The 18676-nt window shown below is 39.6% G+C and overlaps 1 protein-coding gene across 1 annotated transcript; it reads left to right on the top strand.

The window, feature by feature from the left end:
* The first annotated feature begins 11109 nt into the window (after positions 1–11109).
* LOC112575738 (G-protein coupled receptor GRL101-like) lies at positions 11110–18406 on the top strand. The gene is made up of 4 exons (XM_025257744.1): positions 11110–12074; positions 13384–13478; positions 16355–17862; positions 18082–18406. The coding sequence occupies exons 1-4, from the start codon at positions 11300–11302 to the stop codon at positions 18404–18406; spliced, it is 2703 nt and encodes a 900-aa protein (XP_025113529.1). The 5' UTR covers positions 11110–11299.
* The last annotated feature ends 270 nt before the right edge of the window (positions 18407–18676 follow it).

Consider the following 18676-nt stretch of genomic DNA (forward strand, 5'->3'; position numbering starts at 1 on the left):
GTGTATGGCATATGGCTAATTCCATGAAGTAAAAGGCCTGGCAAATGCCATAGAATATTTGGAAAGTTTTTATCCTAAAGTATTTGACCTTAGTAATTGTCTAGGACCTACTTAAGCAACAATAAAGAACTTGCTAACAAGAATAGGAAGACAGGAAGAGGCATGTCCCTAAAGGCAGCGGCAGAGTGTGTAACGTCTGTCCCCTAGAGGTGGCTTCTATAGTTTGAGATACCTTAGGTGTTGAAATATATATATAGATTACTGAGCATTACTTCTCAGTGATTATTTTTTAGTTATTGTAAATAATATGAGTACTAAGTGACTAAAATTAAATCTTCAAAATATTCATTAGTGTATGAATAATGTCACTCCGATATGACATCAAACTTGTTCTCTCGTGTTTTATTAAAATAAATTTTGTTTCTAAATGATTTATAGGGCAAGTCGAAATAAATAACTGGATGATACATGAAGAGACTCTACCATTTATAAAAACGTCTGTCCATCTGCGGGCACCAGCCGACCACATTGTTGTCATTCATTTTACCTTTCATTATAAACCATGTCGACTTGACGAGGACACCCGGTATAACATCACCTTCCGTACAAACAGCAGCACCGTAACGTACAAGTTGTGTACAACACCACCAGACGTGTGCAATGGCCTTGTCTTTTATTCCGGGTGGGTACTTATAGAATTTATAAGTTTTAAGAAGCTACGGGGAAAAGAGTTTACAATAACTTTCGATTTTCATCACATCTCACAACCACCCGCTGCGCTGTCAGGAGACAGGTGGAACTGCTCGGTTAGCGACTGGCTGGAAATGTGGCAAGGTGTTCCCTGTGTCTTCATGTTTGACTGTCACGACAGGGAAGCAGAAGGTGGATGCTGGCAAGGTGATGGTACATTCAGGCAAGGAATATTTCAGGTTGACGGTAGATGTATTGGTCTCTCGTATAAAGAACAGCAATCGTCCTGGTACCTTGACAGCGAATGGTGTCAAAAGCATGGAGGGCAACTGGTCAGTTTGAGTACGAGTAGCATGACACACCGTGTTCTGGAATTGTTAAGGAGGGTTAACCTACTGGCCAGAGGTGCCATTGGTCTGACGACAATGTCGCACGTAAAATCAACAATGTAAGTACACTTGTACTGTTCACACTCAAGGTTTCTTAAATACATTGTCGTTTCATCGGCTGTGCAATGTTTTCTCTGATTACGAATAATTTGTGTGACTAAACAACGGACTATTTTTTGTTTACCAGGTATAAACACAGTCTACAGTGGCTTGATAAGACTGTCGCACATACCAGCAAGACAGAGTATAGAACAGGTCAACAAAGTTGTTTTTTTTTCGAAGTATATTTTATTAGATTAGAGTTAATAAAATCACTTCTTAGAAAAAGTTGTAATGGCTCTTTTCCTGTAACATCTGTCTTATGCCAGCTTAAGGGAGGTTCTAGACAACACAGTGATGTTCAGCTACCAGTGATTGTAACAAACGAACCCCGTGACAGACTGTCAAAGGTCAGTAATAGACTTAAGTTGTTTACAAGGAGCTAGACGTTGGAAAGGTAAATAATGATTAGCTTATTGTTGTATTTTAATCTTGGTTGATGATCAATTAGATATAGTTATTTATTATATATATATCCAAATTGACAGAAACATTTTAAGAGCAGAGAGAAACTTTTTGTTTTTGGTATATTTATCAGTAAGTGTATTGCTGTAGGTGCGTATGATATTCTTTATTGGATTAAGTGTTAAAATTGCTGTTTATAAAATTCACATATCCCACTATTCAACAGGGTGCGTACATACGGTGTCCGGCCAATCACTTCACTCACGTCTTCCTGGCTTGTGATGACGTCTCTTCCTGTTGGTCCAATAAGTCTGGCACCACGCCTTCCTGTTCCGCACCACTGACGCCACTTCCGCCGTCGTTTAAGTGTGGCGGTGAGGATAGTGTCCCTTACACACTCGTGTGTGACCATCGGCCTGACTGTAAAGACGGAAGTGACGAAGATTTCTGCATTTTCTCGCAGTGCGATAGTCCGTTAGCTGTACTCTGCAGTGGAAGAAAGGTTTGTTTGCTTTTGACCTGTGCCAAATAAGCTTGATGCAGAAAAGTGTTTTTAGCTTCCAGGAATTTTACATCTACTAAACTTGATTATCGAAAAGGAAGGGCTTAGTTGACTATTTACAACATGTCCGAAATGTCGACTATTTCTTGTTGTGTTTCCGACTTACAATTGGGTTGTATGTAAATACCTCGATTAGAGAAGAAAATAAATTAGTTTCATTAAATGAATAGATGAATGAAAACATTTGCGCTTTTTGCAGTGTGTTGACTACAGGATGGTCTGTAATGATCAAGCGGACTGTGATGACTATGCAGACGAAATCCTGTGTCACATAAGCTCTTTGCAAGTCGATGTATTTACATTTAAGGAGTTTGTAACGACATCTACTAGACTTGATTATCAAAAGGGTCGGCTGATGTTGACTGATTACAACATGTCTGACATGTCGACGTTTTCTTGTCCGGTTGCTCACTTCATGTGCGCCAGTCTTCACCACGTCTGTCTTCCTGTCTTCCTCCGTTGTAACGGGTTGTACGACTGTCCTGATCACGAAGACGAGGCGGAATGCGACAGGTACACGTGTCCCGGCTTTTACCGCTGCCGTCAGTCTCAGGTGTGTGTTGACGAGAGTCACGTGTGTGACGGGGTGTACCATTGTCCTCAACGCGATGACGAACTACTGTGTAACGACACCTGTCCACACAGTTGTGTCTGCTACGGTCTGGCCTTCATTTGCTCGGATACTTTCCGTGCCGCTGACTATTCTAACCTTCGATACCTGGATGGCAGCGACACCTTGATGACCCTCGCTGACCTGTGGAACAACACTTTTCTCGTTCATCTTAGTCTGGTCCGTTGTCATCTGACTAAACTGCATGAAGTGGTTTTGCCTAATCTCCGCACTCTGGATCTGAGCTACAATGAGTTAACTGAAATAAGTGGCCGGTTCTTTGCTGGTCTCAACAATATAGTGTTTCTAAAAATAAGCAACAACCCTTTGACAGGCTTCTACCTCCACAATTTAACTTACACTAGTGCTCTCAAAATATTTGACATGTCTAATGTCCAAAATTCAGAAATCGACTTTGCAATTATAAGCTTTCTCCCAACCTTAACGAGTCTTAATGTCTCCGGTAATCAAATAAAATATGTGACAGGACAAGGATTCCCTAGAATGATTAACTTGCGCGTGCTCGATCTGCGTCAATGCCCAATCACACATTTCCCAAAAGCAATATTTCAGGCTCTTCACCGACTGGAGAATGTTTTTGCTGACAACTACAAGCTGTGCTGTCCGGCGACACTACCCAAGGGCTTCAACGTGCTCAACTGTCACGCTCCTTCGGACGAAGTGTCTTCCTGTGACGATCTGCTGCGCTCCAACGTGTACCGCGTGGCCCTCGCTACCTTCGCCTCGTTATCGTTACTGGGAAATGTCGGCACGTTGCTTTACCGCTTGATCTTCCACAAAACAACGGGCAACGTGGGCTATGACGTCTTCGTGTCCAGCTTGTGCGTGGCGGACTTTCTGATGGGTGTGTATCTGTTGATCATCGGAATAGCTGACCACAGGTACCGAGGGGCTTACGTGTGGGAGGACGTGAGCTGGAGGAACAGCCACTTGTGCAAGGTCACAGGTTTTGTGTGTTTGTTGTCCATGGAGGTGTCTGTTCTGATGATCTTCTTGATAACTGTTGACCGCTTTTTGGTTCTTCACTTTCCTTTTAGTTCCTTCCATTTCAGAAAACGTTCAGCACAGCTGACATGCGGGGTAGTGTGGGTGGCAGGTCTTGTCCTAGCGGTAACCCCTTGTCTTCCTATGACGTCACACTGGCAGTTTTACAGCCAGACTAGCATTTGTATTCCCCTTCCTACATCGAGGGTAGATTTTCCAGGTCGTAAATATTCTTTTGTCGTTATAGTTGCCTTTAATTTCATTTTCTTTGTTCTTATTTTTGTGGGTCAGGTGCTAATTTACTGGTCTATTCGCTCAAGCTCCATGTCTGTGTCCAACACATCCAAAGCTGTTAACGACATCACCATAGCCCGCCGTTTAGTCACCGTAGTGATGTCGGACTTTCTTTGCTGGTTTCCTGTGGGTTTGACGGGAATTCTGGCGTCGTACGATGTTGCCGTGGCAGGAGAGGTCAACGTGGCGATGGCTATTTTTATTTTACCCGTCAACTCTGCTCTCAACCCTTTTCTTTATACACTTAACATTTATTTAGAGCGCCGACGCCGTGCGAGAGAAGAAGTAAGACAAAAACGCATTTCGTACCAAATTAAAGTTGGTAAAATTGTTTTATAGGAGGATTTTTGAGTGACAAAGAGAAAGTTTTCTTCCTGACCTCATATCTACTTACTTATCGCTATCAATGAGAAAGTTAAAAACAGCGCTTAATAAAAAGAAAAGTAAAATATAGCTTCCAAAAATGTTTTGAATTTTGTTTGAAATATGAAAAATATCCTAATTGATTTAGTTCATTAGAGGCAAATACATAATTGTAAAGAGAAAACTAATGAAAAGTATGTGTGCGTTTTCATATGCTGTAACAATTTGATAGCTTGATCGTCCTGAACAGAGACTAAAGACCTAAATTCCAATCTGTTAATGCTATCACTTACTGCTATTAGGGGAAGTAAAACGGGTACTGTTACTAACATTCATGAGCTGATATATAATAGTGCAATCGTATAACGGGATCCAACCTGCATATAAAACTTTATTTTGTTATCTTCGTATTCAAGCGTATGAATAAGTTTTAATATTCCTAAGTCGCATGTACTAAAACTGCTAAATTATTAGTTCAGTCAGGACCGGACAACGGTGATGTCTAACAACTTACGTATGGGTGTAGTAATTAGAAGATGTTGCACGTGTCTAATTTGTAACATCTCGAAGTAGTAAACAAAACAACCTGGTGATGTTAACGATGTAGCTACCTTAGCCGGTAGTAGAGGTTAGTTGCGTATACAGAATATGTAATGACATGTGATGCTAATCATTTCTTTGCTACGGCACACAACGAAGGGTTCTGAACCAATCAGACACAGCTCACCTATCCACCGAGATGACCAAAGTGACCGGTAATAACTCGTTAAAGATTTTTTTTTTGCCTCTGGCTATTATCAGTCGACCTGTGTTTGTATTTGTAATCGTTGGCGGCACATCAAAGATGCAGATTATCTCTGTGTGAACCACTTAGCAATAATTGCAATAAACTCGTAAAAAGCTTAAAATAAACAGTTTTGCAGATGTTTTGGTCTACAGTACTTTCGATAATTGTTTTTGTTTTTCCATTATTAACAATGTTGTTTCTTTGATGTAACCGAGACATTTTTGACTACTTATTCACTTAATATAAGTAGAGCAGTGTAAATAGTAGAACAGTGTGTGGATAAAGGGTTGTAACAAATTAGTCTTTTCTTTCATCTTCTAAATTTGCTAAAAACCTAAATTTGAGGGTGCCAGTGTTCCTTTATCGATATACTACTGCAAACGATTTCTTTTGAAAGCGAAAATATTTGTATTGTATATTATGTGCTATCAGTGTCAACAATATAATAAATCTTAGAAACACAATAATGTAGCTCGAAAACCCATGATCTTCACTTTCAAGAAGGTCGTCCAGAAAGTGTGCATTTCTGCACTGAAATTAAAACAAATTGTCGAAGTTCTAGGGGGACAAAATCAGAGTACAAGAATGGGGCAGCACTGGTGTTCTGCAAAGCTAAACACAAAATTGCAAAGTTTCTTTGATTTGTAATTTCTGTAATGTTTCAGTTAAATGAAGGACTAGACCTAAAGGAGTCGCATTCACCAATCAGCGTTTTTATAAAGAAGTCGAAAGCATTTGTCACCAAAAGATGTCTGATTATAGAGTAAATTACTTCCATGGCTACCAAAAATAAACAGAATAATACAATCAAACAAACAAACAAACAAAAAAACAAACAAACAAACAAACAACAACAACAACAACAACAACAACAAAGCGTACACAAAAGAAATTTTACAACAAAAAAAATGTTTTTGACATAAGTTTTCACAAATCTTGTCTAATAGCCGAAGCGCGCGCTTAAAAAATATTTTAAACGATTTTTATATAAATGTTTTGGGTTTAATTTAGTTTATTGGTTTATAGCTCTGCCTTTTTATTACGCTTGTAGACCTCTATCAATTTGTTAAGTTAGACATATATTAGTGCCTTTATGCATGTTCTCAGGTATTTTCGTTAAATTATATGAATTGTATTGGGTTTTTGGGTGTAGCCTTAATTTTTCTGTAGTTTAATTTGAGCATTTATTTAGTTTCTTTATCATTTAAAAACCTATTCATTTTATAGCTCCAAACGCAAAACTATTCTGAAAGCTCGAAACTCTATATAGCATCTTGGACAAACACACACACACATATGCACGCACGCTAAAAAATAATGTTTAATTTCTATTTTCACAAGCCTAGTGCATTTTTACACGTGTACTTACCATTCTGACCTATTTTTGTCTCATTTAAATGAGGCAGCACTCAGCTTTCTTCAAGTTGAGCCATTCTGCAGAAACCGCACCAAGAAGACGACAAGTAAAGTCTTCTCTTATTGCCACTGCTTGATAAATAAAAACATTTTAGGTTGTCTCACAAAAACATGTCGTAGCTTATGAGCGCTTTTCTGTTACACATAATCGTCATCTAATTATATCTAATAATTTTGTTCTTAAGATTTGTTGTCACCAGTTCACTGTTTTTTTACCGCCTGATAATTACCGTTAGAATCATAGCACCTATAGTTACTTTTCTCCACACCACTTACAGCACCAGTCTAATACCATCATAAATACCTCTGGCTTATTTTTTTATCCGTTTATTTTTAAGAAAATTACACTTCTGACTTTCATGGGAGAGACTTGTTTCAGCAACTGAATTCATCTCGCATCTCATTTAAAAGACAGTATTTATACAGGTTTTAAATTTACTATGGTATCCACAGGAAACAAGTAAACATATCTGATACTTTTATGTATTAATGGCATGGCATATGGGTTGCAGCAAATTGCTGGCTGCAGGAAATTCTTTTTTTATAAAACAGTAAAAAAAAAAGTGTTCGTAATCTTCACACGACTGGTTCAGTGCTATATGTATGAATCAGATATTCAAACATCTTATTTTTGAAAAAAAATTACACAGACTTGTATATCTAAATATACTAAGCATCCGATGTTTCATATATTAAAGGGATTCTAAAGGCAAAATAAAACTGCTGAGAATCGCGTAAAGAGTAGGATCAATTTGAATCTCGTCTATTTATATGTGTTCGTGTGGAAAACGTTGAAGGTTTTTAGTAGAATGTTGTGTTTAATAAGAGAAATGACACGGGACTCTTTTTTTGCTTCCACGACGTCTAGTTCTCCGTCACGTGACCCTATGACGTGTGGTTTCCATGGTGAGAACCACGCGTCGAGAATGTGCTGCACCCGATTGCCACGAAAAGATGGAAAAAATTCAAAATTATCTTTTCATCAGTTTCCGAAAGACGGAGCCTTACAAGCCTTACACACAGAGTGCGTCATACAATAAACAGACGACGTCAAATCTTCGCAATGATACAGATACAGACACTTCCTGTCAGAGACTGACGTCACAACATGACTCTGACGTCACACCCAGACTCGTCTGCTTGATTATCTCGGGAAGCTATCGTGGTTACTCGGCGGAAGGACACAAAGGTCGATTTCACTGGATTTTTTCAATTTTTATAAACATCGGCAACCGAAATAGTGCTAATAAGTGGTAATTAAGTGAGAAACGAATAATTTATTTCTCCTGTATCACTCTCGTGCTCTGTAATTGTAACTAAATATATTTTTGAAACGTTTGACCGTCGCCACAGCCTTATCACAAGCCCTTAGAATCCCTTTAATTTCTTTACAAGAGAACACACACATCGCTCTAGCCCTATGACCCCGCATCGGCAGCGGTCTGCCGATCACGCTACCTGTTAAAGTCTGAGCTTTTAGTTCTGTGCGTAAATGAACGAATACACAAGGGAGAAAACACGGGAACCTTTAGGAATTGTTCTCTTTTGATTGCTTCCCTTTATAAGATGAAAAAATCAACCAATCAGGTATTTTCTGGTGTTAAAACTACGTGAATGTTTGTTTACATGAGCGCCATGTTGACATTCGTTGCCGGTTACTCAATTCGAGGTGGATTTGTACTCAAACAACCGAAAATGAGAAGAAATAAGTAAGTAATATTTAAATTCAAAGGCGTATTCTCATAAAATATATGCATGTTTTGTATTTGTCTGTGTGTATATATATTTTATAAATATTTTTTCTGATTGTCGAATTTTTGACCTACGTTCCGATTTGTGAGTTCTCTGTCCGAGACAGTTACAGTCTTTCAGTTAATTTTACTACAAGAAAACAAAACGTATGTTTGTTAAATTTTACACCACGTAAATGTGTTTTAAATGATCTTTTAAACGGAGTGTCACAGATAGTTGTTTTTATTGTAGGATCTTAAATATAATGTTTTAAAAATACCGGTCGAAATTTCATTCGCGGTCATTGTCCGCTGCGTTCACCTGTGCAGAACGGACTACCGCAGCCGCGGGGACAAAGAGCTCTTCGTGTGTCCCTTAGTTAGCTGACGTGTTCTGTTTGTCAAGATGTCTTTTCAGAAAACTCTCAAACAGCGATAAGCAAAAATAAACTTAATTGACGCGCTTAGGAATTAAACAAATTAATATGGAATATTGAGGAGTAGAGACGATAGAATTGTAAAACGGGTATTATTTTATGTAACAGGCTAAATACATGATTGGCGAGGCTTGTATGTATTTCTTTTGAAAACAAATAAGTGTTCTCTTAATAAAGAAGTCGAAATTTTTCTGGCTTTCTTCGCATGAGATGGAGAAGTGATGTTCCCTTTCCATGCCGAGTCTAAGAACTGTTTTTAATTGTTTGTTTCTTCAATCTGTGCCTTTCCTCCATCGTTGATCTTTCTTCTTTTTTCCCCTTGCCTACGCTTGAACAGTTCGTTCACTAATGATCTCTTCAGTCAATTCTGGACAAGATGAAGATTTGCGGGAGCGAACTCTTTGCACTCTACTGTAAACTTTAATTTGTTATTCATCTACAATCTTAATCATACTGTTAACTCGCTAAAGTTTTTGGCTTTTTAGAGTGCAAATAAAACTACTACATACATGTGTCCTGGCTTCATGTCTCGTCTAGGTAAACTTCATGTATATCACACGTGTTCTCAAGACAGGAGTTGTGGAGTAATCTTTAGATATCATCATTGAGAAGTTTAAAGAGTAGCCATCCTCCCTTTATATAACTTTTGTGGATGTTAAGAAGATATTTGACAGTGTAGACAGGAACATCATCTGGAGGCTGATTATCCACTATGGTATTCCCCTTAAGCTCATAAACAGTTTCCAGGGGTTGTACAAGTAGCGAGGTCTCTAGTTCTAGAGACAGAATGGTGTCTAATTATATTTGTATAGAGAAAACTCACAATCGTAAAGAAAACTCTCTTAGCGCTTAAGAACCAGACACGGACAACGTAAGAGGGACAAAAGAACAAACAAACAACACTTGAATAACGGAAGAATAAACAAACGTGATGATGGCGAATAGAAGATAAATAATGGTTTAGTTTCGGACTAATCGTCTTTACTTCAGCCTCACAGACTGGTGAAAAGTTAGAGAGTCATCCTGCGAGAACATCACCTCTAAGAAGTGTTTAAAATGGTGCAAGACGAAGAGTAGACAATGAGAGTAGCAGTTGTTATTCAGGCAACTAAGGGGACAAGTACGTTAAATCAAACACAAAATTGCAAAGAAATAGTTTTCTAGAAATGTAACAAATGACAAAAGTACGAAACTCACCTTAGCAGCTGTCAGTCTATCGTGCAGCGAATCACCTGCGATTTGTGTTATTACATTGTTTACCAACGTGTTTCCAACGAACAAGGCAACACTTGTCAGCTGTGGTCAGCTGCTGTGCTGTTGCTAGATGCACTTTTTTTCTTTTTTTCCAGGTAGTGCTTGCATTTTATTGTGTGTCGAATCGAATAGATTGACACTTTGCAACGGACTGAAGCAAATATACGAAGATTATTTAGTACAAACTGCGAGTTGTTCGTATTATGGCACGTTTAGCAAACAGGTGAGCCCGAGAAAATCTGACATTTGAAGGATCGATTCAATCAAATAAAGAGAAACAGCGAAACACGCCTGCACCTTTAATGTCTTCTCTCCGTCTGTCCTTCTCTTCCTCTGTCTAAGTCTCACTCACACTCACCTCTCTCTCTCTTACTTGTCTTTCTCAACCTTCTCACAAACACATCAACAGCTTTGCAACAGCTATCGGATCTGGACAAGGCGAGATAGTTTTTTTTTTTTTTTTTTTTAAAGCTGTACACAACACGCTGAGCTGCTTCTGATGCTTTTCTGCGAGACTACAGTCGGATGCCGGGTATTTATCCACAAACTTCGCTCGTGATTCTTCCTCCCAGCCAATCAGGATACCTCCCCCACTCTTTTCTTACCCACCCCTTCTTTCTCTGAGACAGCTCTCATTCACTAACTGCACCACCTCCCGTTGACAAAGAAACATAAAAGTGGAAATTTAAGCTTTTTTGTTCAACACGGGAGATGAGTGAAATGCATCTTTTTAATTCACTATTCTATCGGTAAAAATGTATTCACTACAAGGATTTTTTTACTTCCCACAGTAACTTTAGAATATTTTTCTTTTAGTTTCTTTTCCCTTTCAAATAGAATTATTTAGCACAAAAGGATTCTTTAAATGTAATACGAGGAATTGGAGTTTCTTTTAGATCATGAAAAAGCGACAAAAACATTTTAATGCAAAGGAGGAAACTAATTGTGGACCACATGGGTTTCAGTCACAAGAAGCTTTTTTGACACTGTTGTACGCAAAATAGTATTTTTCTCTTAAAATAAAGAAAAATCTTTTTTAAATTTTTTTTTTAAACAGGGAAATAATTATTGAATATTGTCTGAAGAATCTGTTAAAAGGCAAGAGGTTTACTGACTAAATAATATAATTAGATGGATGTCTGCTGCTGTCCTCGATCCTAACAGATCTTTCAAGGAGGTTATGGAGTAGTGACTAAGAACAAAATACTTGCTTTATAGGCTTTTTTCAATTTTCAAACATACAAGAGATCACCGCGTAATGGGCAGGTTCATACCATCGATCATTAGCCTACTTTTCTTTTATTTTTCATCCAGCTTATCTGCTGAAGATTTCAGTATTACAACGAATCTCGTCAGGTTAGGGGAGGCAGACATGACTGCACACAGGGCCACACAGCCCCGGAGCCAACATTCCTTAGGTTCTACTCGTGGTAATCACACGTACAGTACGAGTCCACACTCACCGGCGGTTAGTAACCATGGTGACACGGTCACACGGATGTTTGCTGCTGTAAGTAACAACTCTGTTACCGAGATGTTAGGTACGGTAACAGTACACAACACGTCTCACAACACACGGACAGTTGATGGATGGTCTTATTTTAATTTAGAATTCAGAAACTGTACTAACCGTCGTGTGAGGTATCACGTGACCGATAGTAAGGCTACTGTTCGCTGGTCATTTATTCCACCGGAATTTCATAATATTTTGTCACTTGGTGATTGCTTTTGTGACCTGGAGCTTAGTGTTCCACGAGGGATGGTGGCTGTCGTGAAGATATTTAAAACAATTAGCAATAATGAGCGTGAAAACATCACCCTGCTGGACGACTCCAATGTGACTCTGTTCACTGGCAATGTCAGCCTATTACCATCCCCATTTGTTACCTATTCCCATTTAGTGACCTTTCATTTGACCTTCGCTAAGACACACTTTATTGGAGGACACGGCTTCACCATGTACATGAACATCACTACACTTCCAGAAACCAGTCGCCCACAGTTTGAAATCACCTTTAATACTTCAACATCAGGTATGTTACTTTAGTCGTCTTTATATTGAATGCAATAGAATGAAGAGTCTTAGACAACATTGCATAAAACCTTAAAAAAATAACTAATTAGAGGAACACATGTTTGTACTGACCTAGTATTGTTGATCTTAAATTTTCAATTTAAATAGAATAATGATGATTAAGACGATGTTAATGATGATAATGATTATAGTAATAGTATTATGGTCAAATCAAAAGCTTTATACAAAACGTACTGCCGTGCAAATAATAACAATAATAATAATTGGAACTAACTATTTGTGACATTACCAAGTCGTTATCACAGCGATAGAATATGAAAAAAAAAACTCAAGCTATTTACAGCAATAAATAACTTCGCATGCCCAGAAAAAAAGGTTTAGAAATAACTGCATTGGAAACGCTAATAATAAATAATTTATACATATACGCGACTTATTTTCAATGTTGATTTGGATGCTAAAATATTAGGGAAGGACTCTCTATAGTCTATAGCTATCGCCGTATTTTTTTTTTTAATCATGTATCATTATTATTCACCTTCGCTAAACATCACTCTTTTCCTTTGTTATCGCGCAGACCTTTCAATAATGTCCGACACATGAGACTCAGAGGTTATTTCCGGCAATTAATCTGTGTTTGTATAAATCTTCTTTTGTTATTTTGATTTACGCCGCCATCTTGTTTGCTCGTGAGGTGTGTTCACGTGTTCATAACGACTGACGTGTGAACATCGCATGTAGCTGCAGGATGATGATGTGGGTAGTGATGGAGACATCATGGCTGTCACACACGTGCCTAGTTCCCCGCGGCCAGTGTTTGAGGTTTTGACATGTAGATCACGTGGTGTAGTTTCTTAACATTGTGCGTAGTGAGAAAGTTCTTCACACTTTCCTTTCCGGAAATAGTTTTAGTAGCTTGTAGCATTTATCTCTTTTACTTCTTATGTCGGTATCTGTATTATATTTGCGTTGTTTGTGTTGTGTGTTTTCTTATGTATACATGTGTATGTGCGTTGGTGCGTGCGTTTGTGTGTGACAGTGATAGAGAAAAGCTTATTGATAATATTAAAATTTTAGAATTGATCCTGACAGGTCATAACTAGTAACAATGTTATTACACTTTTAATACTATTAAACAGATATTTAACAGAGGTCCTCACGTTTTGTTTAGACAGTGGAAGAGTGATACACAAAACGCTTAGATTTAAATAAATTGACATGTTACGATATTTTTTAAAGACTTACAAATTTGTTTTTAAAAATGTTTCTCTAACAAATTGCGCATTTTATTATCACATATTTTTCAGGAAAAATCGAAATGAAAAACTGGAATATCGTCGAACTCAATCCACCCTTTGTGAAAACATCTCTACTTCTACGGGCTCCAGACGACCACATTGTTGTAGTTCGTTTTATCCTTCATCGTTATTCTTGCCTAAACTACGATAAAACCAGGGATCACGTGACCTTCCGTACAAAAAACAACACCGTAATGATCGAGTTATGCAAATCACCGGTTAATGTATGCAGTGCTCTAGCTTTTGACTCTGGGTGGGTACTCATAGAATTTTTCAGTTATCATATATCTTCGGATAAAGACTTTGCACTAACATTTGACTTTCATCACATCTCACAACCACCTGTTGAGCTGTCAGGAGACAGGTGGAACTGCTCGGTTAGCGACTGGCCGGAAATGTGGCAAGGTGTTCCTTGTATCTTCGACTTTGACTGTTCACGACAGGGAAGCAGAAGGTGGATGCTGGCAAGCTGATGGTACATTCAAGCAAGGAATATTTCAGGTTGACGGTATGTGTCTTGGTATTTCGCGAGTAGGTGTGATATATTCGTCCTGGTACAATGAGAGCGAATGGTGTCAACAACGAGGAGGACAACTGGTCAGTCTGAGTACAACAAAGATGAAAGGCCGTCTGCCGGCAATTGTTGCGAAGGTTTAACCTGAAGACCAGGAGTGCCATTGGTCTGATGACAGTATCGCATGTACAATCGCCAATGTAAGCACACTTGTTTTCAGATAATTTATAGTTTCATTTTGACTGTGGTTTCAAAGCTAAGGACATACATTTCAATAAAATTGCATACCTGCTAAACAAATGATAAATCTATTGTTTTACATTTCCAGGTATAAACATAACGCACAATGGCTTGACAAGACTATTGCACATACCCGAAATACACATTATAGCACGGGTAAACAAGACTGCTTTCTTTTCGAAGCGAGTTCTGCTGGGTATGGATTCTTTTCGTTTTCTTTAACGAAAAGTTATTGTGAGAAGACATTAGCCATTACTTGTCGCTTATGCCAGCTTTCAGGCGCTCCTAGACAACATCATCACACCCAGGTGCCAGTAATCTCCACAAATCAATCTGGGTACAGACTCTCAAATGTAAGTAACGGTCGTAAGCTGTATCCACGTCCATGTGAGCTACATGATGGTTTACTTACTGTTGCTTTTTTTTATCTTGGCTGGTAGGGGAGACTAATATCTACTTATTTTGTGACCTGTATTTATATATTACATCACCTTCCCAGGAAGATTGAGGCAGTGCCAAGCTCTCAAAGATAAGCATGAATAGTCAACCAAGTGAAAAGTGGACAGGCTTCTCACTCAGGCGCATGGCCAGCCCCCTGGCGTACGTTTGCCTCTAATGTGTCTCATTCTGTCTCCCTTACGACTAAAACGTCTGAAACAAGACAAGAAATGAGAAGAGGATACATCCATAGATATATATTTTCACGTTAAATAAAAAGCATGATACTTTAATGTTTGAAGGTACAATACAAATAAAGTTACACTATGTGTTGCTGTATTGCTAGGTATTCAACAGGTGAGTGTTGTGTCTACCAGTAAGTACCAACGGTCTATATAGCGGACAGTTGCTGTGTCTACAATTCACACATCCCACTATTCAACAGGCTGCGTACATACGGTGTCCGGCCAATCACTTCACTCACGTCTTCCTGGCTTGTGATGACGTCTCTTCCTGTTGGTCCAATAAGTCTGGCGCCACGCCTTCCTGTTCCGCACCACTGACGCCACTTCCGCCGTCTTTTAATTGTGGGGGTGAGGATAGTGTCCCTTACACACTCGTGTGTGACCATCGGCCTGACTGTAAAGACAAAAGTGACGAAGATTTCTGCAAGTTTGCGCCATGCAACAGACCCTTATCTGTACTTTGCAGCGGAAACAAGGTTTGTGTTTGTTTTTGAATATCAGTTAATTGGACTTTAGTTATAGATACTAACGTTAGCTTCAGACGAATTATTTACTTATAGTTGTGATGAAAATGATATTTTTATTAACTGTCATGTGGTGACTTAAATGGAGAAGTAGCAATCACTTGAGGCCTGACCTAGAAAACGCGCATCGGACAGCAGTGGGATACATTGTTTTAACCCAGTAAAGTCTGAGGGGGTAATTATGTGTGTAAATACATAAGGCCCATCATGTAAGCGGGACCAGCAGGCTGGCAGAAGCGCCTATGAAGAGATGAACGCCTTAGGGGCTCACACTCCTGTCCGCCATGTTGACGGGTAGTGCGGGTTAGTCACCTGTCCACTACGCAACTGCAGGCGGGGCGGAGGGCTAGTAGGGAGGTCATTCTCGGAACTTTGCTTGAAGGTGGTATTCATTGGGCGGCTGTTCGTGGCATTGCAGTCGTCAAAGACACCACGTGTGTCCCTGGACTGGGACAGCACTCAGGCTCGACTCTGTGTCGCCAGGTCGTTACTCTCTGACGTGGTTAGCGGATCGAACGGGTAGGACTACGGGCAGGCGGAGCAATACTTTTAAGGGAAAGTCATGGGAGTGTCGTGATTGTCGGCTGAAGTATAGGTTTCAACACAACTACCTACCTGGCCACAAATACAAAAACCGCTTTTGGAATAAAAACTTTTATCATGCTTTATTACATTAAAGAAATGTTTCTTAACGACAACCTCTGTTATTTAAGGGCGGCTTGCACAGAACTATTTCTAGAAGTAAAATGTGAAAAGTAAAATGCCTAAATAAAATTTGTTAGTGTAATACATTGCAACGCTTATTTTTCACCACAAACCTTCATATTTAAGAAACTAGTCCTTGAAATTCACACCTTTTGCTGGTTAACTCTTACAAAATTTATTAACACCGCTCTCGCTGCTTTACATTAGAAGAAAATCACCTGTAATATACACGTACTAAAAATCAGTTTAATTTTTATTTCAGCACTTAAAATAAGAGAAAAGTATAATATTGAAGCATTACATTGTTTTTGCAGTGTGTTGATCACACGATGATCTGTAATAATCAAGCAGACTGTGATAACGATGAAGACGAATACCTGTGTCACACAAATCTTATCTCAACAATTGTCCTCGAAGACCTCATTCCCACATCTACTAGACTTGATTATCGAGAGGGACTGCTGATGTTGACTGATTACATGTCTGACATGTCGACGTTTACTTGTCCTGTTTCCCACTTCATGTGCGCCAGTCTTCACCAGGTTTGTCTTCCTGTCTTCCTCCGTTGTAACGGGCTGTACGACTGTCCTGATCATGAAGACGAGGCGGAATGCGACAGGTACACGTGTCCCGACTTTTACCGCTGCCGTCAGTCTCAGGTGTGTGTTGACGAGAGTCACGTGTGTGACGGGGTGTACCATTGTCCTCAACGCGATGACGAACTACTGTGTAACGACACCTGTCCACACAGTTGTGTCTGCTACGGTCTGGCCTTCATTTGCTCGGATACTTTCCGTGCCGCTGACTATTCTAACCTTCGATATCTGTATGGCAGCGACACCTTGATGACCCTCGCTGACCTGTGGAACAACACTTTTCTCGTTCATCTCAGTCTGGTCCGTTGTAATCTGACTAAACTGCATGAAGTGGTTTTGCCTAATCTGCGCTCTCTGGATCTGAGCTACAATGAGTTAACTGAAATAAGTGACAGGTTCTTTGCTGGTCTCAACAATATAGTGTTTCTGAAGATAAGCAACAATCCTGTAACAAGCTTCTACCTCCACAATTTCAATTACACAAGTCCTCTTAAAATTTTAGACGTGTCTCATGTCCGAATCTCAGAAATTGACTTTGCAATAATGAGATTTTTCCCATCCTTAATGACTCTTAATGTCTCTGGTAATCAAATAAAATATGTGACAGGACAAGGATTTTTTAGCATGATGAACTTGCACGTGCTCGATCTGCGTCAATGCCCTCTCACCCATTTCCCAAAAGGAATATTTCAGGCACTAGAGCGACTTGAGAGTGTTTTTACTGACAACTACAAGCTGTGCTGTCCGGCGACACTACCCAAGGGCTTCAACGTGCTCAACTGTCACGCTCCTTCGGACGAAGTGTCTTCCTGTGACGATCTGCTGCGCTCCAACGTGTACCGCGTCGCCCTCGCTACCTTCGCCTCGTTATCGTTACTGGGAAATGTCGGCACGTTGCTTTACCGCTTGATCTTCCACAAAACAACAGGCAACGTGGGCTATGACGTCTTCGTGTCCAACTTGTGCGTGGCGGACTTTCTGATGGGTGTGTATCTGTTGATCATCGGAATAGCTGACCACAGGTACCGAGGGGCTTACGTGTGGGAGGACGTGAGCTGGAGGAACAGCCACTTGTGCAAGGTCACAGGTTTTGTGTGTTTGTTGTCCATGGAGGTGTCTGTTCTGATGATCTTCTTGATCACTGTTGACCGCTTTTTGGTTCTTCATTTTCCTTTTAGTTCCTTCCATTTTAGAAGACGTTCAGCACAGCTGACATGCGGGGTAGTGTGGGTGGCAGGTCTTGTCCTAGCGGTAACCCCCTGTCTACCGATGACGTCACACTGGCAGTTTTACAGCCAGACTAGCATTTGTATTCCCCTTCCTACATCGAGGGTAGAATTTCCTGGTCGTAAATATTCTTTTATCGTTCTAGTTGTCTTTAATTTTATTTGCTTTGTTCTTATTTTTGTGGGTCAGGTGCTAATTTACTGGTCTATTCGCTCAAGCTCCATGTCTGTGTCCAACACATCCAAAGCTGTTAACGACATCACCATAGCCCGCCGTCTAGTCACCGTAGTGATGTCGGACTTTCTTTGCTGGTTTCCTGTGGGTTTGACGGGAATTCTGGCGTCGTACGATGTTGCCGTGGCAGGAGAGGTCAACGTGGCGATGGCTATTTTTATTTTACCCGTCAACTCTGCTCTCAACCCTTTTCTTTATACACTTAACATTTATTTGGAGCGTCGTCGCCGTGCACGAGAAGAAGAAAGACAAAAACGGATTATCAGTGAAATTAAGGTCTCAAAAATTGTACAAAAGTTGGATTTCTGAATCATAAATAGTAAAGATATCGACTTTATAATTATTAACAAATGCTGAGATGGACATTTAAAACATCGTTTTGATAAAAGGACATCAATAGCATTGCACATTTTTTTAGACATGTGCAAAAATCGTTATCGATTTATTTTATTTGACACTAATGTATATATTCTAGACCCAAAAGTTAAATAAGTTTATGTGCGTATATCTGTGCGTGAACGTGAGTTAATACGTTCATTCGTTCCTGCGTGCGTGCGTGTACGACTCAATGAATTTTAG

Source organism: Pomacea canaliculata, linkage group LG11, assembly GCF_003073045.1.
Source record: "Pomacea canaliculata isolate SZHN2017 linkage group LG11, ASM307304v1, whole genome shotgun sequence".
NCBI classification, from domain to species: domain Eukaryota; kingdom Metazoa; phylum Mollusca; class Gastropoda; order Architaenioglossa; family Ampullariidae; genus Pomacea; species Pomacea canaliculata.